Genomic DNA, 23807 nt, shown 5'->3' with positions numbered 1-23807 from the left:
CCGTTTCTGTCCTTTATCATGCCCATCCTTGCATGAAATGCTCCCTTGTAATCTCCAATTTTCCTGAAGAGATCTCTGGTCTCTCCCTATAGTTTTCCTCTATTTCTTGGCATTGTTCATTGAAAAAGGTCTTCTTGTCTCTCCTTGCTATTTTCTGGAACTCTGCATTCACTGCAGTATATCTTTAACTTTCGCTTCTCTTCTTTCCTCAGATATCTGTTAAGCCTCCTCAGACAACCACTTTGCCTTCTTCCATTTCTTTCTCTTTGCGACAGTTTTGGTAAACTGCCACCTGTACAATGCTATGAACCTTCGTCCATAGTTCTTCAGGCACTGTCTACCAGATCTAATCCCTTGAATCTATTCATCACCTCTGCTGTATAATCATAAGGGAGTTGATCCAGGCAAGAATAGTGGAGTGGGCTGCCATTTCCTCATCCAGAGGTCTTCCCAGGGATCGAACCTGTGCCTCTTATGTCTCCTTCATTGGCAGGCAGGTTCTTTACCACTAGTGCTACTTGGGAATGCCCAAAACCTGAATGACCTAGTTGTTTTCCCTACTTTCTTCAATTTAAGCCTGAATTTTGCACTAAGAAGCTCATGACCTAAGTCACAGTCAGCTCCAAGTCTTGTTTTTGCTGACTGTATACAGCTTCTCTATCTTTGGCTGCAAAGAACATAATCAATCTGATTTCAGTACCGACTATCTGGTGATGTCCACATGTAGAGTCATCTCTTGGGTTGCTGGAAAAGATGTTTGCTATGACCAGTACGTTCTCTTGACACTGTTAGCCTTCGCCCTGCCTCATTTTGTACTCCCAGGCCAAACTTGCCTGTTACTCCAGGTATCTCTTGACTTCCTATTTTTGCATTCCAATCCTCTATGATGGAAAGGACATCTTTTTTTGGAGTTAGTTCTAAAAGTAGGTCTTCATTGAACTGGTCAACTTCAGCTTCACTGGCATCAGTGACTGGGGCACAGACTTGGATTACCGTGATGCTGAATGGCTTGCCTTGGAAACGAACTGAGATCATTCTGCTGTTTTGAAGACTGCACCCACGTGCTACATTTCAGACTCTTGTTGACTATGAGGGCTACTCCATTTTTTCTAAGGGATTCTTGCCTGCAGAAGTAGTTATAATGGTCATCTGAATTAAATTTGCCCGTTCCTGTCCATTTTAGTTCACTGATTCCTAGTATATCAATGTTCACTCTTGCCATGTCCTGCTTGAACACATTTAATTTACCTTGAAACAATGGAGACAGTGACAGACTTTATTTTCTTGGGCTCCAAAATCACTGCAGATGGTGACTGCAGCCATGAAATTAAAAGATGCTTGCTCCCTGGAAGAAAAGCTATGACAAACCTGGACAGCATATTAAAAAGCAAGGACAATACTTTGCCGACAAAGGTCCATTTAGTCAAAGCTATAGTTTTTCCAGTAGTCATATGTGGATGGGAGAATTGGAGCATAAAGAAAGCTAAGTGCCAAAGAACTGAAGCTTTTGAACGGTGATGTTGGAGAAGACTCTTGAGAGTCCCTTCGAGTACAAGGAGATCCAACCAGTAATCCTAAAGGAAATAAGTCCTGAATATTCACTGGAAAGGCTGATGCTGAAACTGAAGCTTCAATATTTTGGCCACCTGATGGGAAGAACTAATTCAGTGGGGAAGACCCTGATGCTGGGAAAGAGTGAAGGCAGGAAGAGAAGGGGGATGACAGAGGATGATATGGTTGGATGGCATCACCGGCTCAATGGACATGAGTTTGAGCAAGCTCTAGGAAATGCTGCAGTCCATACAGTCACAAAGAATCAGACACGACTGAGTGACTGAACTGACTGAATTTACCTTGGTTCACAGACCTCACATTTTAGGTTCCTATGCAATGTTGTCCTTTACAGCATCAGACTTTATTGTCACCACTGGATATAACCACAACTGAGCCTTGTTTCCGCTCTGGCCCAGCCACTTCATTCTTTCTGGAGTTATAAGTAATTGCCCTCTGCTTTTACCCAGTAGCATACTGGACACTTTTATCATAGTATATAATAAAGGTAACTCTTCTTCAACAGGGAAACTTCATTACTCCTTTAATGGGCATTTACTGAGTACTGACTATAGAAGAATTTAGTGCAGCCACTTTATAACAGCACTCTATAATCGTACTTTACGTCTAAATCATTTATTGAATATAAACATACTAACCTAATTGAGAAATTATTAACTATAATCATATACTCTTCCATACTAATAGCTACAGAACCTAATAAATATATCTTTTTACAGAGTATTTAGAGTATCAGAGAACTTCCTTAACTTAAAGAAATTACTTTGAAGATTTTTTACAAAAACAGAACTATAGATCAATGAAACAGGATAGAATGTCCAGAAATAAACCCACACACCTATTGTCAATTAATATACAACAAAGGAAGCAAGAATAGACAATGGAGAAAAGACAGTTTCTTCAGTAAGTAATGCTGGGAAAACTGGACAGCTATATGTAAAACAATGAAATTAGAACATTCTCTAACACCACATGAAAAAATAAACTCAAGATGGATCAAAGACCTAAATGAAAGGCTGGACACTATAAAACTCAGAGGAAAACATAGGCAGAACACTCTTTGACGTAATTCACTCTTTGACGTAATTTGATCCACCTCCTTTGGTAATGAAAACAAACAAAACACAAGTGGGACCTCATTAAACTTAAAAGCTTCTGTCCAGCAAAAGAAACCATAAACAACATGAAAAGGTAACCAAGAGAATGGGAGAAAATATTTGTAAACAAACCAACAAACAAGGGATTTACCAATACAACAAATTATCAGAGAAATGCAAATCAAAACTACAAAGAGGTATCACCTCACACCAGTCAGAAAGGCCATCATCAAAAAGTCTACAAACTATAAATGCTAGAGAAGGTGTGAAGGAAACCCTCCTGCACTGTTGGTGGGAATGTAAATTGGTACAACCATTATGGAGAACAGTATTGAGGTTCCTTAAAAAACTCAAAACAGAGATACCATATGATCCAGTAACCCCATTCCTCGGCATGCTGCTGCTGCTGCTGCTAAGTTCCTTCAGTCGTGTCCGACTCTGTGCGACCCCATAGACGGCAGCCCACCAGGCTCCCCTGTCCCTGGGATTCTCCAGGCAAGAACACTGGAATGGGTTGCCATTGCCTTCTCCATTGTGTGAAAGTGAAAGTGAAGTCGCTCTGTCACGTTCGACTCGTAGTGACCCCATGGACTACAGCCTACCAGGCTCCTCCATCCATGGGATTTTCCAGGCAAGAGTACTGGAGTGGCTTGCCATTGCCTTCTCCGATTCCTCGGCATATTACTGGAGAAAACCATACTTCAAATAGATACATGCACCCGAATGTTCACTGCAGCACTATTTACAATAATTAAAACACTGAAGCAACCTAAATGTCCATCTACAGAGAAATGGATAAAGATGTGGTACATATATGCAATTGAATAGTAGCCATAAAAAGAACAAAAAAATGCCATTTACAGCAACATGAATGGACCTAGCGATTATCATGTTAAGTGAAGTAAGTCACACAAAGACAAATATAAAATATCACTCATATGTGGAATATAATTTTTAAAAGATACAAATAAATTTACTCACAAAACAGAAACAGACTTACAGATACTGAAAACAAACTAATGGCTACCAAAAGGGAATGTGGGGACAGAGAAATAAACCAGGAGCTTGGGATGAACACAAACACACTATTACATATACAACAGAAAACCAACAAGGACCTACTGTACAGCAGAGAGAATTTTACTCAGTATTGTGTGATAACCTATATGAGAAACGCATCTAAAAAAGAATGAATATATATAATGTATAACTGAATCAAGTTGTTATACACCTGAAAATAACATAACATTGTAAATCAACTATACTCCAATAAAACAAAGTAAAAATAAAATAAAAATTTTTCTCAGCCCACGTTTAATGCCAACTGAGAACAAGGTCAAAGCTGGTTAGCATACTAAATTAACAGGAAGAAAGATAACATTACTAATATACAATATATAGTAATTAATTAATTAATATATTAATATATAAACGAATATAATATTACTAAATAAGATTTCATTTAAAACCACCAAAATGGCATTCAAGAATTGTTAGTGCCATTACACCTTACAATATGTGAAAAACTTAACATGAAGACACAGACCTCAAAACAGAAAGTCAATTTCATATGCTTATTCACCAAGTTTTCTTTTTCTAATTTTTTGAAAAAGTGCTGAAACCAACCTGTTATAGAAAGTGCTGGTCCTGCTTGGTAATGTGGTAATCCTGAATCTTGGGTCAAGTCAAACAGTAACTCTGAAGAATTATTAGAAACAACTCGTGATGAGTTCGTTACATAACCCTGTTAAAATATTTCAAAGGAAGAACATTACATGTAGTCAAACAAAGTTATAATTATTTTGCTTCACAAACTTGTAAAGGGAAATGTAACTGTATGCCAATATTATAAGGATAACCTTTAATGACTCCATTACTAATGAGCTAAAATACACAAGGCAATTATTACTATTATGCCAAAATTAATATCTACTAAAACTGAAAGCAAGTTATTACTGCTGCTGCTGCTAAGTCACTTCAGTCGTGTCCAACTCTGTGCGACCCCATAGACGGCAGCCCACCAGGCTCCCCCGTCCCTGGGATTCTCCAGGCAAGAACACTGGAGTGGGTTGCCATTTCCTTCTCCAACACATGAAAGTGAAAAGTGAAAGCGAAGTCCTTCAGTCGTGTCCGACTCTTCGAGACCCCATGGACTACAGCCTACCAGGCTCCTCCATCCATGGGATTTTCCAGGCAAGAGTACTGGAGTGGGGCGCCACTGCCTTCTCCAAAGTTATTACTGAGAGTTGGCTTATCCCTGACTAGCCAGTTACAATTAGGGAAAAATCCCAGCCTGATTTTTTTTCAAGGTCAAAGAAACATACAAACCCATTTTAAATCAGTAAGATTGATATACTTCAGAGAGTCACTAAAAATGTAGGATTCCTATCAAAGAGCAAATAACAGAGGTTATCAAAATCTTTGGGTAAAAGCAAGGAAAAAATAAGTAAACATACTGACCTAAGTACAATTTCAAAAGCTTCTATTCCTCTATAAACCCCATAGATAAAATATAAGGGCAAACAAACTGGGAACTACTCTGTAGTACGATGCATCAAGGTTAGGGACGAACACATCACATGGTACGAGTTTTGGAATCACTTTTATTGGCAAAATTTGTAAGCCAAGTCTCAGGAAGAGAAAGAATGAATCCCCCACTCTTCCCACCATCCTATGCAAAGTCATGCTGGGCCAGGCAATCTCCCATCTTATAGGGCAAATATACAAACTGTCAGAAGGATGAACAAATAAGAAAGCTAGGCACACAGGGTTTAGAATGGAAGCTGTTTATAGGAATGATCTGGGACATCTGCTCCATTTCTTGAGGCCTTAGGGCTCAAGGAAAGCTTCAGTCCTTCATCAGGGCAAAGGGTGGTCTCAGCAGGAAGATACCAAGAAAAGAAGAGTGAAAAGTATGAAAAGAATCATAACATAGTCAAACATCAGACAGTATAAATTTATACGTTAGCACAAAGATATAGGGTATGTAATAGTATAAAATACTAAATAGATTATTTAGTATTAATAAGGAATGCTCAAACTCCCACAGAGTTGGCAACTGGATGGAGAAGGCAATGGCAACCCACTCCAGTATTCTTGCCGGAAAGGTCCCATGGATGGAGGAGCCTGGTAGGCTGCAGTCCACGGGATCGCTAGGAGTCAGACACGACTGAGCAACTTCACTTTCACTTTTCACTTTCCTGCATTGGAGAAGGAAATGGCAACCCACTCCAGTATTCTTGCCTGGAGAACCCCAGGGACGGGAGAGCCGGGAGGGCTGCCATCTATGGGGTCGCACAGAGTCGGACACGACTGAAGCAACTTAGCAGCAGCAGCAGCAAACTACCACACAATTGCACTCATCTCACACGCTAGTAAAATAATGCTCAAAATTCTCCAAGCCAGCTTCAGCAGTACGTGAACCGTGAACTTCCAGATGTTCAAGCTGGTTTTAGAAAAGGCAGAGGAACCAGAGATCAAATTGCCAACATCTACTGGATCATCAAAAAAGCAAGAGAGTTCCAGAAAAACATCTATTTCTGCTTTATTGCCTATGCCAAAGCCTTCGACTGTGTGGATCACAATAAATTGTGGAAAATTCTGAAAGAGATGGGAATACCAGACCACCTGACCTGCCTCTTGAGAAACCTGTATGCAGGTCAGGAAGAAACAGTTAGAACTGGACATGGAACAACAGACTGGTTCCAAATAGGAAAAGGAGTACGTCAAGGCTGTATATTGTCACCCTGCTTATTTAACTTATATGCAGAGTACATCATGAGAAACACTGGGCTGGAAGAAGCACAAGCTGGAATCAAGACTGCTGGGAGAAATATCAATAACCTCAGATATGCAGATGACACCACCCTTATGGCAGAAAGTGAAGAGGAACTAAAAAAAGCCTCTTGATGAAAGTGAAAGTGGAGAGTGAAAAGTTGGCTTAAAGCTCAACATTCAGAAAACTAAGATCATGGCATCTGGTCCTATCACTTCATGGCAAATAGATGGGGAAACAGTGGAAACAGTGTCAGACTTTATTTTCTTGGGCTCCAAAATCACTGTGGACAATGACTGCAGCCATGAAATTAAAAGACGCTTTCTCCTTGGAAGGAAAGTTATGACCAACCTAGACAGCATATTCAAAAGCAGAGACGTTACTTTGCCAACAAAGGTCCGTCTAGTCAAGGCTATGGTTTTTCCAGCGGTCATGTATGGATGTGAGTTCGACCGTGAAGAAAGCTGAGCGCCTAAGTATTGATGCTTTTGAACTGTGGTGTTGGAGAAGACTCTTGAGAGTCCCTTGGACTGCAAGGAGATCTAACCAGTCCATTCTGAAGGAGATCAGCCCTGGGATTTCTTTGGAAAGAATGATGCTAAAGCTGAAACTCCAGTACTTTGGCCACCTCATGCGAAGAGTTGACTCATTGGAAAAGACTCTGGTGCTGGGAGGGATTGGGGGCAGGAGGAGAAGGGGACGACGGAGGATGAGATGGCTGGATGGCATCACCGACTCGATGGACGTGAGTTTGAGTTAACTTCGGGAGTTGGTGATGGACAGGGAGGCCTGGTGTGCTGCGATTCATGGGGTCGCAAAGAGCTGGACATGACTGAGCGACTGAACTGAACTGAACCGAATCATGAAAGATATGGTCAATATAATTTAGGTGTATATATGTACTCCAAAATTTTTATATATTAAATACACTGATACACACACAAAAAATAGATCCCAATGCTGAATATATAAGATCACCACTGAAAAGTGAGTTCTTATTAGAGTGATTTTTGGACTATTCTATGGGTCATAATATACAGCAAGTAAAAGCTCAAAGATTAACAAGACTTAAAGTCTAAAACAGAAAAAATCACTTTAAGAGAAAAATGGGCAAAGGACATAAACTGAGGCACTTCAAAAACAAAAAACAATGACCAATATATACAAAAATTATTTTTTTCAATTTAGCCAAAGAAATGCAAATAAAGACAATGGCAGTTAAACAGTACAAAATAACTGCTACTTCTCTTAAAAGTATCAAGCTCATAATAGACATAGAATAAGTAATTGTAGAAAAATATGAGGAGACTAAGAAGAAATAACAAACTGTAAGGTGTGATCCTAAATAGAATCCTGGGAATTAAAAAAAGTCATTAATGAAAAAACTGGTAAAACTGAATAAGATCTGCAATTTAGTTATATTAAGTAAGATGACATCAATACAGGAAACTACTTTCCGTTAGGGGCATATTGTATTACTTTCCCTATAAGTCTAAAATTAGTATGAATTAAAATTTACGAATTAAAAAATAATGAAAACACATACTACTGGCAAAATAGAGGCTATCTTTAGGTATAACTTTTCTTCATGAAAATTTTGGCAGTAGCTATCAAAGGCTTTATATAAGTTCACATCCTTTTGTTCAACTATTTTACTTTAAAATTTTATGGTACAGAAATGAAAATGCTTATTGGGTAATTATAGCATTTTTAACAGTAAAAATTAAAAATCTTTATGTCCAACAATGAAAGAATGGCTAAATAAAATGACAGACTATCATACAACCACTAATATCATGATTTTGAGAAAAAGCCAATGATACATTCTTAGTAGAATGTTCAGGGATAAAACAGAATACGTATCTGGGTATACAGTCTGCTTCTGATTGATATAACCTACACTGTTTGCAGGTGAGAAAAAAAATCAAAGTACAGTATGCACTCGTCTCTCTTTCTAAATTTTCCCACCAAAATACACAGTATTTCAAAATAGAAACAGAAAGGTTTTGTTTGTTCTGTGCTTATAAATTAAGGTATAAATAAGTTTTAAGAATTTTGGTTTACTACTAACTTTTCTATTGAAACAGGTTTGTCCATAAAAAGTTACAGAAACAAAAATATGGGTGAAAGGAGTTAAAATATACAAGCTTCCAGTTATAAAATAATGAAAACATGACATTGAGCATGGTGACTGTGTTAATAACACTGTAGCGCATATGTGAAAGTTACTAAGAGAGATCTTAGAATTTCTCATCACAAGAAAAAAATTCTATAATGACATATGGTGACAGACTAGAACCAGACTTACTGTGGTGGTCATTTCACAATATACACAAATTTTAAACCATTGTGCTGTACACTTCAAACTAATAGCATGTTGAACATCTGAAACCAATAGAATGTTGTACGTCAACTACACCTCAATAAAAATTTTTCTTAGTTTTGAAAAGACATAAGCCTTCCCTACCACACCCTTCACAAATGGCCAATCTGTCACTAAATAAATTATTACTGTTGTTTAAAAAAAAAAATTGTTATGGAAACAAGTACAGAAGTAACCAAAACCACTCCTAGATTTTAAGGCCTAAGAGGCAGATACCTGCATTTGAACCTTAATGTGTAATACAAAAAAAAATCAGTGATGCCACATTACTTAATTGCAACCAAACATGACATTGCTTCAACATAAATATTTTCTTCAAATATTTACACTTAAAAAGGTAAAACATTCACTTATATTTTCTAAAACAGTTAACAGAAGTATAAAGTTAATACTGTTAAATGCTTTCTTAGGGAACAACTCACAATTTCAGAGAGCAGGTACATATTATTCAACAATAACAGATTAAAATAATTATCTAACATAGAACTTTTAATATCTTCTAAATAGTTCAGAAAGATCAACACAACTGGGCTCCAGAAGATCCACACATTTATTTAGCTACAAAACCTTGGGCAAGTCATTTCTGAACTTGAAGTTATTCACCTTTCACACTTAAAAAAAGCCATAAGTGTGCATGCTAGGTCACTTCAGGGGTGCCTGACTCTCTGCAACTCTATGGACTGTAGCCTGCCAGGATCCTCCATCCAAGGCATTCTCCAGGCAAGGATACTGGAGTGGGTTGTCATGCTCTCCTCCAGGTGATCCTTCCATCCCAGGGATCAAACCCTCCTCTCAAGTCTCCTTCATTGGCAGGGTTCTTTACCACTAGCACCGCCTGGAAGTCACAGTCATATTTTAAATAAACCTGCACTTCAAGGCACATTATATTATTAAAACAAGTAGTTGTCACACAGTACTAACAAAGACCTAATATTATATCCCATTTTATAAATAGGTAAACTGCTGCTGGTGCTGCTGCTGCTGCTAAGTCGCTTCAGTCATCCGACTCTGTGCAACCCCATAGACGGCAGCCCACCAGGCAAGAACACTGGAGTGGGTTGCCATTTCCTTTTCCAGTGCATGAAAGTGCAAAGTGAAAGAAAGTGAAGTCACTCAGTTGTGTCCGACCCTTAGCGACCCCATGGACTGCAACCTACCAGGCTCCTTCATCCATGGTATTTTCCAGGCAAGAGTACTGGAGTGGCTTGCCACTGCCTTCTCCTAATGTTTACCTAATAAGTAAACTAATGAAAGGAGCAGTGACCCCACAAGAGACTGACCCAGACTTGCCCATTAGTGTCCAGGAGTCTCCAGCAGAGGCATGGGTCGGCAGTGACTGCTGCAAGGTTGGGGACACTAAGTGTAGCAGTGCATGCATGGGACCATTTGAAGGAGGTAGCCATTATCTTGGAGAAGGCAATGGCACCCCACTCCAGTACTCTTGCCTGGAAAATCTCATGGACGGAGGAGCCTGGTAGGCTGCAGTCCATGGGGTCGCTAAGAGTCGGACCGACTGAGCGACTTCACTTTCACTTTTCACTTTCATGCATTGGAGGAGAAAACGGCAACCCACTCCAGTGTTCTTGCCTGGAGAATCCCATGGACAGAGGAGCCTGGTGGGCTGCCGTCTATGGGGTCGCACAGAGTCAGACACGACTGAAGTGACTTAGCAGCAGCAGCAGCTATTATCTTCATTACCTCCACTGTAGTTTGGCCCCAGGTCAATTAACAGGGAGGGAACACAGTCCTGCCCTTCAACAGAAAATTGGATTAAAGATTTACTGAGCATGGCCCCGCCCATAAGAACAAAACCCAGTTTCCCCCTCAGTCAGTCTCTCCCATCAGAAAGCTTCAATAAGCCTCTTCTTCTCCATTAGGGGGAAAACAGACTGAAAACCACAATCACCGAAAACTAAACAATCTGACCACATGGACCACAGCCTTGTCTAACTCAATGAAACTATAAGCCATGCCCTGTAGCACGACCCCAGACAGATGGGTTATGGTGGAGAGTTCTGACAAAACGTGGCCCACGGGAGAAGGGAATGGCAAACCACTTCAGTATTCTTGCCTTGAGAACCTCATGAACAGTATGAAAAGTCAAAAAGATAGGACACTGAAAGATGAACTCCCCAGGTCAGTAGGTGCCCAATATGTTACTACAGATCACCGGAGAATTAACTCCAGAAAGAATGAAGGGATGGAGCCAAAGCAAAAACAACACCCAGTTGTGGATGTGACTGGTGACAGAAGCAAGGTCCGACACTGTAACGAGCAATATTGCATAGGAACCTGGAATGTTAGGTCCATGAATCAAGGCAAATTCGAAGTGGTCAAACAGGAGATGGCAAGAGTGAATGTTCACATTCTAGGAATCAGTGAACTAAGATGGACTGGAATGGGTGAATTTAACTCCGATGACCATTATATCTACTATTGTGGGCAAGAATCCCTTAGAAGAAATGCTTATTTAACTTATATGCAGAGTACATCATGAGAAACGCTGGGCTGGATAAAACACAAGCTGGAATCAAGATTGCCAGGAGAAATATCAATAACCTCAGATATGCAGATGACACCACCCTTATGGCAGAAAGTGAAGAACTAAAGAGCCTCTTGATGAAAGTGAAAGAAGAGAGTGAAAAAGTTGGCTTAAAGCTCAACATTCAGAAAACTAAGATCATGGCATTCAGTCCCATCTCTTCATGGCAAATAGATGGGGAAAGAGGGGAAACAGTGACAGACTTTATTTTGGAGGGCTCCAAAATCACTGCAGATGGTGACTGAAGCCATGAAATGAAAAGATGCTAAAAAAAATAAAATAAAAAAAAAGATGCTTGCTCCTTGAAAGCAAAGTTATGTCCAACCTAGATAGCATATTCAAAAGCAGAGACATTACCTTGCCAACAAAGGTCTGTCTAGTCAAAGCTATGGTTTTTCTAGTATTCATGCATGGATGTGAGAGTTGGACTATAAAGAAAGCTGGGCGCCAAAGAATTGATGCTTTTGAACTGTGGTGTTGGAGAAGACTCTTGAGCGTCCCTTGGACAGCAAGGAGATCCAACCACGCCATCCTAAGGAAATCAGTCCTGAATATTCACTAAAGGACTGATGCTGAAGCTGAAACTCCAATACTTTGGCCACCTGATGCAAAGAACTGACTCATGTGAAAAGACCCCAATGCTGGGAAAGATTGACGGTACGAGGAGAAGGGGACAACAGAGGATGAAATGGTTGGTTGACATCACCAACTCAATAGACATGATTCTGAGTAAACTCCGTGAGTTGGTGATGGACAGGAAGGTCTGGCGTGCTGCAGTCCATGGGGTTGCAAAGAGTCCATGAGTGACTGAACTGAACTGAAACTAATGTTAGGTGTGGTTACACAAGGTTCCCAATTCAATCCTACTTATTATTGATGGAGCTGTAATTAGAACCTGGGTCTGTTTAATTACAAAGCCTATGCCCTTAAGCTATATCACATTGACTTTTAAAATATAGTATATCCTCACTCCCTGAGATTTGAAAGAGATACAGAAGTATAAAGATATTACATGAAAAAGTAAAAATACACATATACAGAAAACATGACATAAAATGAAAAATTGTAATATATTTAACGCAGTGGCTTCTAAAATTCAGAGTAAGTTCCCTTACATAGGATTCTCAATTCATTCCAGAGTATATAATATCTCTGTCATTCCTAACTGTGCACAATAGAATCACATAGAGTGTTTTTAAATGTATTATTTTTAAGACACATCCACCCAGACCAACTGACAAAATTTTTTAAAAAACTTCCCCAAGTTTGGGAACCATGAATTGAGGTGTTTTGATTTAAAAACTATGCCTATAGGACTTCCCTGGTAGCTCAACTGTAAAGAATTCACCTGCCAGTCCAGGAGACACATGTTCGATCCCTGATCGGCGAAGATTCCGCATGTCGTGGAGCAATTGTGCCTGTGCACCATAACTACTGAGCCTGTGTTCTAGAGCCTAGGAGCTGCAACTACCAAGCCCGTGCCAGAACTACTGGGGCCTACAGGCCCCAAAACCTGTGCTCCAAAAGAGAAACCACAGCAGTGAGACACCAGCGGAGAATAGCCCCCTTTCACCACAACTAGAGAAAAGCTAAGGCAGCAATGAAGACCCAGCCCAGTGAAAAGTAAATAAAATTATTACAAAAAAAACAAAAACTATGCCTACGGATGTAAAATATTTTCAGCTAGAAAAAGCTCCAGTTTCTAACTTTAACACCAAAAATACCACCCCTCACTGTTATTTTTTATTCTCCCTAAGTCCAATGTTGTGAAGATTTTTATATATCAAACTAAATTAAATAATAAAGTTTCTTTTTCTGATTTTCTATCCTTCAAATGCCAAACAGCTTATAATAAGTATGAGAAACTTTCCAAGTTAATTTGATTCTACTAATAACAAAGAATCTTTACATTTTAGGTAGCTTGCCATGTTAGGATCCAAGATTGAAAGTTAGCTCTCATTTTAGAAATGAAGAAAATGAGGCTGAGAGAAGTTTTGACAATGCTCTAGTTTTAAAAAAGGCAGAATCATCATTCAAGTCTCTTGGTTCAATATAAGTTTTCTAGACAACTAGTCCTGGACTCTTATCAGTATTATTATTTCAGAATGCTAAAACCACAGAAAAGATTTGGAGGCAGGGAGGGGAAGGTATTTGCCTAAAGATACTCTTACTTTTTATGATATATGACCTCTTCAAAACATAATTGGGAGCTGACTTTGTTTAGGCATAGATTTTCCTTTTCATGAATATAAAATTAAATTTAATAGGTCCTCTATGAAAGAAACATCTCAAAATATAAATTTTTTGTGGTAACAAATATATGTAATTTACCTAATAGTAATATGAAATACAGGGAAAATGGATTATTCTAAAAATATTTAGATTCAATTCTGTTTTTGAACTTGAATATTTGTAATAAAATCTATAGGTGCTTCAGCAGTTGTTTCACTTATTGTAAAAAGAACAAATATTTTAGGGAAAATTTACTGATTCTGTAAGGCCAATGTCAAAGAGCTTATGATGGCATGAAAAAAACTACTGAGTTAATTCAACTCCAGTAGCAAAGAATCTTCAAATTTTGGGTAACTTTCTGTTTAAGGATTCTTAAGTCCTTGATTTCAGAACCCCTTCAAATATTTAAAATCAAAAGGTAGGTTATATCTACTGATATTTACCATATTACAGATTAAAATAGAAAATTTCAAAATAATAAACCCATTACAAATTAACATGAATAACATTTTTTTTTAAATGGCTATCTAGCAAACACAAAAGAATCAGAGAAAACAGTGGCACTGTTTTACATCTCTGCAAATATCCTTAATGTCTAGATTAATAAAAAACAGCTATACTCTCATAACTGCTTCTGCTTTCATTCTGTTAAAATGTTTTGGTTGAAGAATCAAGATACTCTGGTTTCATAAATATTAACAGCTAAAAAAGGGAGTATTTTAATAGCAAATTACAATAAATGTGTATATATTTCTTTGATACAATACCAAAACTCAACAGTCAGTATTTTCTTAAAGGTTTGCTGCAAAGTGGAATCTGACTCCCTATCACTGAGCTTTTTGAACTGTTACATTAAAATGTATTATCTTGCACTTTGAATGAATCTTATTCATGCATGATTTTATTATATCATACATTATTTCGAAAATACTGATTTCTTTGAATTACATAATCTTCCAAATGTTGACAGAGTTCATTACACAATATAAAAAAATCATATTTATTAATACTACCAACCATAAGAAAAGATTTTATGTACTGAGAAGCTGTTAAGATAATGATGACTGATACAAGTTGTTCATAATTCTAATTTTTACTTGATAGCTCAAATTTCATCAGTGGCAAGAAATACTATTAGTTGTTTTCATTTAGGTTGACAAGTACACTTTATTCAATTTTGAAGAACTGTCTACCAAACAACAAAAAGTGAAGAACTCACTGTGTGTGGCAGACAGACTCTTAAAAGTAGCCTCCATGATCCCCACTCCCTGGAATTCATGTCCTGTGTGATTCTCTCTCTTTGAGTGACGGCAAGTCATGTGACTTGCTTCTGACAGAGTAGAGCAAAAGTGACAGGGATACATATGACTTTTTCTATGTGATTACATTACATAATTACTTTGCCAACAAAGGTTCATCTAGTCAAGGCTATGGTTTTTCCTGTGGTCATGTATGGATGTGAGAGTTGGACTGTGAAGAAGGCTGAGGGCCGAAGAACTGATGCTTTGGAACTGTGGTGCTGGAGAAGACTCTTGAGAGTCCCTTGGACTGCAAGGAGATCCAACCAGTCCATTCTGAAGGAGATCAGCCCTGGGATTTCTTTGGAAGGAATGATGCTAAAGCTGAAACTCCAGTACTTTGGCCACCTCGTGCGAAGAGTTGACTCATTGGAAAAGACTCTGATGCTGGGAGGGATTGGGGGCAGGAGGAGAAGGGGACGACAGAGGATGAGATGGCTGGATGGCATCGCTGACTCAATGGACGTGAGTCTCAGTGAACTCCAGGAGTTGGTGATGGACAGGGAGGCCTGGCGTGCTGCGATTCATGGGGTTGCAAAGAGTCGGACATGACTGAGCGACTGATCTGATCTGATCTGATCTGATAATGCCATCCTGCTAAGCATTCTCTCTCCCTTGTGGGCTCTGAAGAAGTAAGAGCCATGGTGGGAAAACTCAACCCGGCAAGGAGCCAACCAAAAGCCAGTAAAATATTGAGATGCTCAATATGACAACCCTTAAGGAACAGAATGCTACCAATAACCATGAGAACTTGGAAGTAGACACTTCCTAGTTGAGCTTCACATCTTGAATGAAGTCTGGAGGAACCCTGAAGCAGAAGATCCAGCTAAGACATGACATGACTCCTAACTCACAAAATCTGTGACATAATAGAAGTATGTGGTTTTAAACCACTAAGTTAATAGTAATATACACCATGGTTTCAGTCATCCTTTCAAGTAAAAATGGTTTTCTGGGTAATTTAGCTGAACATTAAGCCACACTAGAACTTTTTCCCAAGCTAATCATCATACCTCAGACATAGAAGTATATTATGCATACTACCCATTTCATACGTGAAACATTTTAAAAGACATATATTCAAGGGTAGAGAGTTCATAAAATTAATGACATTTTAATATTTCATCAAAGTAACTGAGTATGACTGAAACAATTTTTATTTTGAGTACATGATGATGACTAGTACAAAAACTACTATTCATACTAACACCCCAGCAGTTTACTCACCATTGCTTTTGCATCATCAGTTCAAGTGTCAACACAGTGACAAAAGCAAACAGTTCCTTTGCATTATTTTGACAATACTGTTGATCCAAAGCCCATGAAACAGTCTCAGGGGTACCCCAGGGGACTGATGACTACACTTTGAAAATTTTTACACTAAGGCAATGGACTGAAATCCCAGATCTACCATTTTCCAGCTGTGCCACCTTGAGTGAATTATTTAAACTACGTGAGCCTCAGTTTCCTCAACTATAAAACAAAAATAAATAATACTGCCTACTTCATAGGAACATTTAAGAATTTAAAGAGATTAATTCATGATAGCACAAAACCTTACACACATTAACAACTCAATATTAACTATTACTTTCTATAAAAGTTAAACTAAACTATGAAGGTATGTTTTCAGAATAAAAGGCTACAATAGCCTCTAGCAATTTTCCCAGTTAAGAACTAAGAACATTTAGTCCAGTTTACAATCTGAAATAGCTTGCCATTATTACTAAATATACTTTTATTCATGTTTTAATAGCACAGTTTTCAATACTGTAGCCTATTTAAGCATATTATCAGATCTAAAAACAGGCTGGATAGTTTGTTCCTACAATTATTATTTGGGTACTGGTTAAACTATCATAAAGATGGTGATATTTTCTGATGCTGATAATGATTCCACTGAATGATTAGCCATGGAAATACAGAATTTTCACTGTGCCTTGTTGACACAGATAAATAATACCCAACATATCCCTGAGCTGACTGTGTAGTTTCAGAAACACTTACAGGTTTAGACAAAGGCTGAACAATAACAGAACTATCTGAAGATCTAGATTCAGGATGAAAATTTACTGGCGAGGCAACCACTGGATTTGATGCTGGATTCGTGTAATGTTGACTTGTAGGCTTGAATGCAGGAGTAATACCTGTATTTTAAAATTACACAACACATTGAATATATTTCTATATAATCAATGATGTCAAAATACTTCACTTTAAAATAAAAATAGTAAAATACTACTGTACCTCGGCAGAGTGCACCATTCTTTATTCCCCTCGAATATGAGCTGGGGTTTACTCTATTCAAAATATCTATAAAAGATTACATTATTTTAAAACTCATTGTTTGAATTATATATATATATATAAATAGAAATCATACACTGAAAACAACTGAAAAGATTTCTGGAAGGAGTATACAGGTTAACATATATATCTTTATCTACTAAAAATAGTATCTTAATTCTTATAGAATAATATTTCTAACTGTAATTCAAAATCCAAAACCCAGAAGTTAAAGATTGATAAATATGACTACCCATAAGTAAAATCTTCTGCATGGCAAAGAAATAGTTCACATAATTGGCAAAAATATTCCAAAAATATATTCATATACAACTAAAATTGAAGTATATATCTTGCTTTGAGAGATGAAAGGGCTGTACATACATGCATTCAAGTTCCTATTTACTGAAAATCAAATCCTGTCCAACATCCATATCCAATTCACACCCTTATAAGCCCTAAAGTATCATTATAAGGGACCTCATTGGATTATCTCCACCATTACTCAAGTCCTGAAAGGGAAGCTATTAGAGAATGCAGACTAAAGTGAACATACAGTTTACCAGAATATCTTGCAACTTAACGGGCTTCATATTTATCACTATACCAGAAGTCAGTCAGAGCCTAATACGACTTTCAGGATCAGTTTAAAGTTTCTAATTGCATGCATGCATGTGAACTCAATAATTTACAGGTTTTTCTATGACAGAACTAAAATTCAGAAGACTAAGGATCTGCCTAAAATTATTGTTTAGAAAAAGGTAAAAGGACCAACACCAGACCTCATAAAACAATTTCCTCATTTCCCCTAATAATAGAAAGGAACAAGCCTCCATAAATTAATTCTGTAGTATAGACAGAGAGAGAGAGTGCAAGCTACTAGCTGCTGCTGCTGCTGCTGCTAAGTTGCTTCAGTTATGTCTGACTCTGTGCGACCCCATAGACAGCAGTCCACCAGGCTCCTCTGTCCCTGGGATTCTCCAGGCAAGAACACTGGAGTGGGTTGCCATTTCCTTCTCTAATGCATGAAAATGAAAAATGAAAGTGAAGTCACTTAGTTGTGCCTGACTCTTAGCGACCCCATGGACTGCAGCCTACCAGGCTCCTCCGTCCATGAGATTTTCCAGGCAAGAGTACTGGAGTGGGGTGCCATTGCCTTCTCCAATTCTGTAGTGTAAAGGGCCATATAAAAGTAGGACTGTTTTCTGAAAATGACAGTGCAGTACTCTATACCTAAGTATTAGAGATGTCCATTCTAAAGGAGGTCAGTCATGGGTGTTCTTTGGAAGGAATGATGCTAAAGCTGAAACTCCGGTACTTTGGCCACCTCATGGGAAGAGTTGACTCATTGGAAAAGACTCTGATGCTGGGAGGGATTGGGGGCAGGAGGAGAAGGGGACGACAGAGGATGAGATGGCTGGATGGCATCACCGACTCGATGGACGTGAGTTTGAGTGAACTCCAGGAGTTGGTGATAGACAGGGAGGCCTGGTGTGCTGCAATTCATGGGGTCACAAAGAGTTGGACACGACTGAGAGACTGAACTGAACTGAACTGAAAGGAGAACAATCTGCTCAAACAACTTGACACTACTTTCATGCATAAATTCAAGATTAAGTATTTACTCAAACCTTCAAAGGATTACTGCTCAAGTATGTTTTGGTTTTTGTATTCTACAATAAAAAATTTTTTACCTTCCTTTGTGGCGACATATATAAACATTTAGCTCATACTCCATATGTTAAAATATTTTATGGCTTATACAAAAGCAACAATACAATCATTTAAATTCTGCATCTTAAGAGTACAGAAAAGAAATTCTACTGGGATCAGTCTCCTTCTGACAATTATTTTAAAATTAACATACATTTTTCTATTTGAACACTGTTAAGAGTCATCTAAAAATCAGTATAAATTCAATTTAAGTCTTAATTGTCTTGTTTTCAGTAAGACAATTTGAGTAACAATTTTGCAATATGGTAATATTCCCATATAAAATAATTATAGCAACTAGAAACAGTAATTAAGAGAATGTATAATTATGTTCCACTATCAGCAACAAGTATGCCACCACACCTAGTTCAATTTATAATCAAAGTAGCACTCCATTCAGAACCTCTTTTGAGTGATTATCAATCTTCCACAAAAAATGCTATTCAGAATTTCATCAGTTAAGCTAGTCTCCCTCTGATAAAACTGAAAAAAAAAAAAGTGTCATTCCAAGCTTAGAGGCAATAGAAGAAAGAATCAGGCTTTCAGAAAATTTGAAAGCAGTCTCTCTGTTATACTTTTAAGCACTGATTTTGGCAAAACAAAACAAAACACTAGTATGCTGGTTATGAGCTTTGGTAAATTCTCCTGACTTAAGCAAACAAAACACATGTAAGTGCAATGGGAAGGGATCTATTTTCTCTTTCTCCCCTGAAATGTATACATTACTTCTCTGTACTTCCATACATTACTGAGTGGATGTTTTAACAAGAGCCATTTGTCTTTAACATTATAACAATGGCAAATCCAATTACTCTTAACTGAAATCATTCACTGCCTATGAATTTTGTAGCTACTATAAATGTCACTGCAATGAGGCAGCTGCTTGCATGTGAGAACCCCTATCTAAGACTAACCTAAACATACTTAGTGTATTCTAACATTTTAAGCAAAATATTCTAAACTCTTCTATTTCTGGGTTTTAAGTGAGGGGGGGAAAAAAAGAAAATGAACAAAAAGATAAACAGGTTACTTGGCTCCACTAAAAATTATGATTTCTATTATGAAAAACTTCTGATGTCACCAGTTTGTCTTAGTCCATTTAGTTTTCTCACATCTGATATTTTAACTTCTTAGCTCCTTCCATAAGTTCCCGATTTTAAAACTTTAATTCTGAAATTCTTACCAATTTCCCACCCAATCTTTCATCCTTAACTCCTTACAAAGGAACAAGGACTTAATTAAATGCATATAAGAGAGTTCACAAGGTTTTCCATTAGAAATGGTATCTTAGAAAACTGGGGTTTACTGAAAGTAAATGCTCACTTGAAATTGCTGGTTTTGAACTTGATATCTCTCCAACAAAGATCGGTTCATCATCATCATCATCATCAACCTCTTTTACTTTCTTCTGCCATGGTTCCAACTCTTCTTCTTCACATTCCATAAAGAGCTCTGCCATTTTTGAATTATCTAATTTTCAAAAGGAGAGAAGCAAACCTTATTTTCAAAAAGAAAAATAAATACATTTTTGTAATACATAGTAGGAGATTTAAGATCTACTTTAATAATCCTAATAGCAATTTCTGAGTTGATATTCACAGTTAGTACATGGCAGCAATAGTGAGAAACTCAGAGTTCACTCTCTAAGATTTAAACTAGTAAAACTTAGATAAAGAGATGATTGATAGATAATGGTTGATAGTAGTTATTTACAGTGGACAGAACATTTGGGAACAAAGTCAGTTTCAGTCATACACCTGGAATATGATTATCTATGAAAAAGATTGCACTGAACCATTATCTGGGAAAAAATGTACTAACAAATGAGAGACAAACTAAGAATAAAAGGCAACAGATGGGAGAGAGAACAGAAAAACTGAACCCAATTCAGGTATGTCAGGTACATAGCAAAGAAAGGATGAGATGCTAGACTAAAATAAAAGAACAAAGTGAGATTTATTCCAATCAGGGAAAATTTCTTGCCTGAAGAAACAGACCAAAGAACATACAGTAAAATATCACCATCCTAGAAGTTCTGACCAAGCATAGAAGCATTTTAGTGCCTTGTTGTTAAATATACAACCAATAAGCACCAGAAATTTTAGAAAAACCTCTTGTCTTCCAGACCAAAATCAATAAAACAGAGAAAGAACCCTTAGGAAAAGAGGTACAAAAAGAAAGACAAATATTAGAGAAAATATAGTTAGCATCTTCAGAGATATGAGACCAAAAAGGATGTTATAAAAAGTAATGACAAAATAGGATTTAAAATACAATAGCCAAAATTTTTTCATTCACTTAAAAAAACAAATGTCCTCAGAACTGAAAAAAAAAAATGTATATAAACACACACACACACACAAACAAAACAGAGAATACAAGGTTGTTAGAAAATCAATTTAAAGGTACAACACTTAAATTTATAGAAAGAGAATAGAGAGAAAGCAGGGGGTAAGTTATCAAAGAAATAATGCAAGAAAATTTCCAAGATCAGAAGACAATAATCTCTGAGCTGAAAGATCCCATTAACACTCACTACAACAATCAAGAAAAAAGTTATACCAGGACATATCACTGCCAAATTTCAGAACAAAAAAGATAAAGAGAATATCTTCAGGGATTGGGAGTTAGGGAACAGAAACAGGTCATATACAAAAGATTAAGAGTAATAAGAACAGAAACTAGAACACAGTAAAACAATTCTTTAAAAATTCTTACCAAAATTATATTTCAATTTAGAAAATCCAAACTTTTCATTTAAGTTTAAGAGTAAGGATCAGCAACATCACAGAAAATTTACTTCCCAGGCACTCGTTCTCCTGAAGTTACTATAGAATCCACCAAAACAAGAGACTCAGTAAAGAAAGAGGAAGACACAGGATGTAGAAAACATGGCATTCAACACAGTACAAAGTTCCAGGACAACAGAAGTTCAGCAGGCCTAAAGAACAGCCAGTCTAGACTAACGCCTGAGAACAGTACCTTCAGGAGGAACATCTCCAGGAGGCCAAAGAAAAGATGATTAAAATATAAAATTTTATACTACCTGACAGATTTCAACATACTGAAAATTGAACTGAGATGTTCTTGAGGGTGTGAGAAGATTTAGCTATAGACGTTAATAAAAGTTAGCAAATCAAAAAACATGAAAAGTATTCATTGCTGGGTAAACAAACAAGTAAAAAATGTATTCCCTCACATGCTATTCTATATATAATAGCATATGAATAGCATACTACCATGCTCATCAGTAAATAGTGTTTATATGGACATCATAATGAAAATATCAAATACAGATTTAACCAAAAATTGGGAGACACTTAGAGGGAAGGAAGGGATAGCTGTAAAAAGCAAAAATCCTCATGACAGAATAGTACCAGAAAATGGTTAAAACTGACTATGCAACGGAAAGCACAAATATATACGCACATAAGCACTTTTTAAGAAACTGAGGCTAAACCACATAGTCTTTTTAAGTTGTTTGCTTTATTTAAAACTATGTGTATACTTTAAGCTGAGATGAAGGAGAAAAAGGAAGAGTAAGAGTAGCAGAGGAGGGAAAAAAAGAGATACAGTATTAAAGTTCTAAACTAAAGTAATAGGAATGGAGATGGGTACAAGTGATATATAAAGAGGGTATATATACATATGCGTGTGTGTATATACACACACACACACACAAGGGCCAACTCATAGGAAAAGACCCTGATGCTGGGAAAGACTGAGGGCAGAAGAGGGCGACAGAGGAGGAGATGGCTGGATGGCATCACTGACTCAATGGACGTGAGCTTGAGCAAACTCAGGGAGATAGTGAAGGACAGGGAAGCCTGGTGAGCTGCAATCCATGGGGTGGCAAAGAGTTGAACATGACTGAGCGACTAAACAACAAAATGTCTGTCTGTCTACCTGTCTGTCTGTATAGGACAGGATGCTGCTGCTGCTCTTAGTCACTTCAGTCATGTCCGACTCTGTGCAACCCCATAGACAGCAGCACACCAGGCTCCCCCGTCCCTGGGATTCTCCAGGCAAGAACACTGGAGTGGGTTGCCATTTCCTTCTCCAATGAAGGAAAGTGAAAAGTGAAAGTGAAGTCACTCAGTTGTGCCTGACTCTTAGCGACCCCATGGACTGCAGCCTACCAGGCTCCTCCACCCGTGAGATTCTCCAGGCAAGAGTACTGGAGTGGGGTGCCATTGCCTTCTCCAATGCAGGAAAGTGAAAAGTGAAAATGAAGTCTCTCAATCGTGTCTGACTCTTAGCGACCCCATGGACTACAGCCTACCAGGCTCCTCCGTCCATGCAATTTTCCAGGCAAGAGTACTGGAGTGGGGGTATAGGACAGACGGAGACTTCAAAAGGAAAAAACCTCCAGGGCTCAAAGGTTCTGGCTTAGACAATGATATCATTATGAATTAAAGGTGGTAACTTCTAGAGGTCATTTTTTATTATAATAAAGCAATGCCATTTCTCTTTTGACTCAAACTTAAGACAATGTTCTACCACCGTCTTAAAAGATAGTGCTAATTGAAACAGTACTTTGGAGATGTCATACACAGGAAATACCTTATTAAAGTAGGTGCCATTCTTTTACAAATTTAAAAGAATTTTCCCTTCTATAAATGTACCTTAAATCATTTCCTGGTCTATAATTACTTAAATGTTTAGTAGTCCACCTACCAAAAAATATATAAATAAATAAGGCCTTCTCATTTTCCCAAATGTCATCAATATCATGAAATGATCCCTTTCTTTTCTAAACTATACTGTTTTAATAGTTATATAGAATTCTTCAAGTCAAATGATTAAAAACATTACTACATTTAAGGCAAAATGAGCTCCTTGACAGTATATTTCACTCTACATATAAGATAGGCAGTACAGACATATATAATAATCTAAAACCAGGAAA

At 37.6% G+C, this 23807-nt stretch overlaps 1 protein-coding gene across 8 annotated transcripts in view; it reads right to left on the bottom strand.

Annotated features, from left to right (window-relative positions):
- ZNF280D (zinc finger protein 280D) overlaps positions 1–23807 on the bottom strand; it is a 185383-nt gene that overhangs the window by 137829 nt on the left and 23747 nt on the right. For all 8 annotated transcript variants that reach the window (XR_011568657.1, XM_019968775.2, XM_019968774.2 and 5 more), the window contains 4 exons: positions 20222–20368; positions 17147–17212; positions 16907–17046; positions 4296–4413 (listed from right to left, as the gene is read on the bottom strand). Coding sequence is in view for 7 of the 8 variants with exons in the window: in XM_019968774.2 (XP_019824333.2) it covers positions 4296–4413; positions 16907–17046; positions 17147–17212; positions 20222–20368 (471 nt within the window). In the remaining variant the exon portion in view is untranslated. The remainder of the gene's footprint in view (positions 1–4295; positions 4414–16906; positions 17047–17146; positions 17213–20221; positions 20369–23807) is intronic.

Source organism: Bos indicus, chromosome 10 (assembly GCF_029378745.1).
Source record: "Bos indicus isolate NIAB-ARS_2022 breed Sahiwal x Tharparkar chromosome 10, NIAB-ARS_B.indTharparkar_mat_pri_1.0, whole genome shotgun sequence".
NCBI lineage: Eukaryota > Metazoa > Chordata > Mammalia > Artiodactyla > Bovidae > Bos > Bos indicus.
Note: the sequence above shows the minus strand (reverse complement) of the source record. Positions and strands in the feature narration are given on the sequence as shown.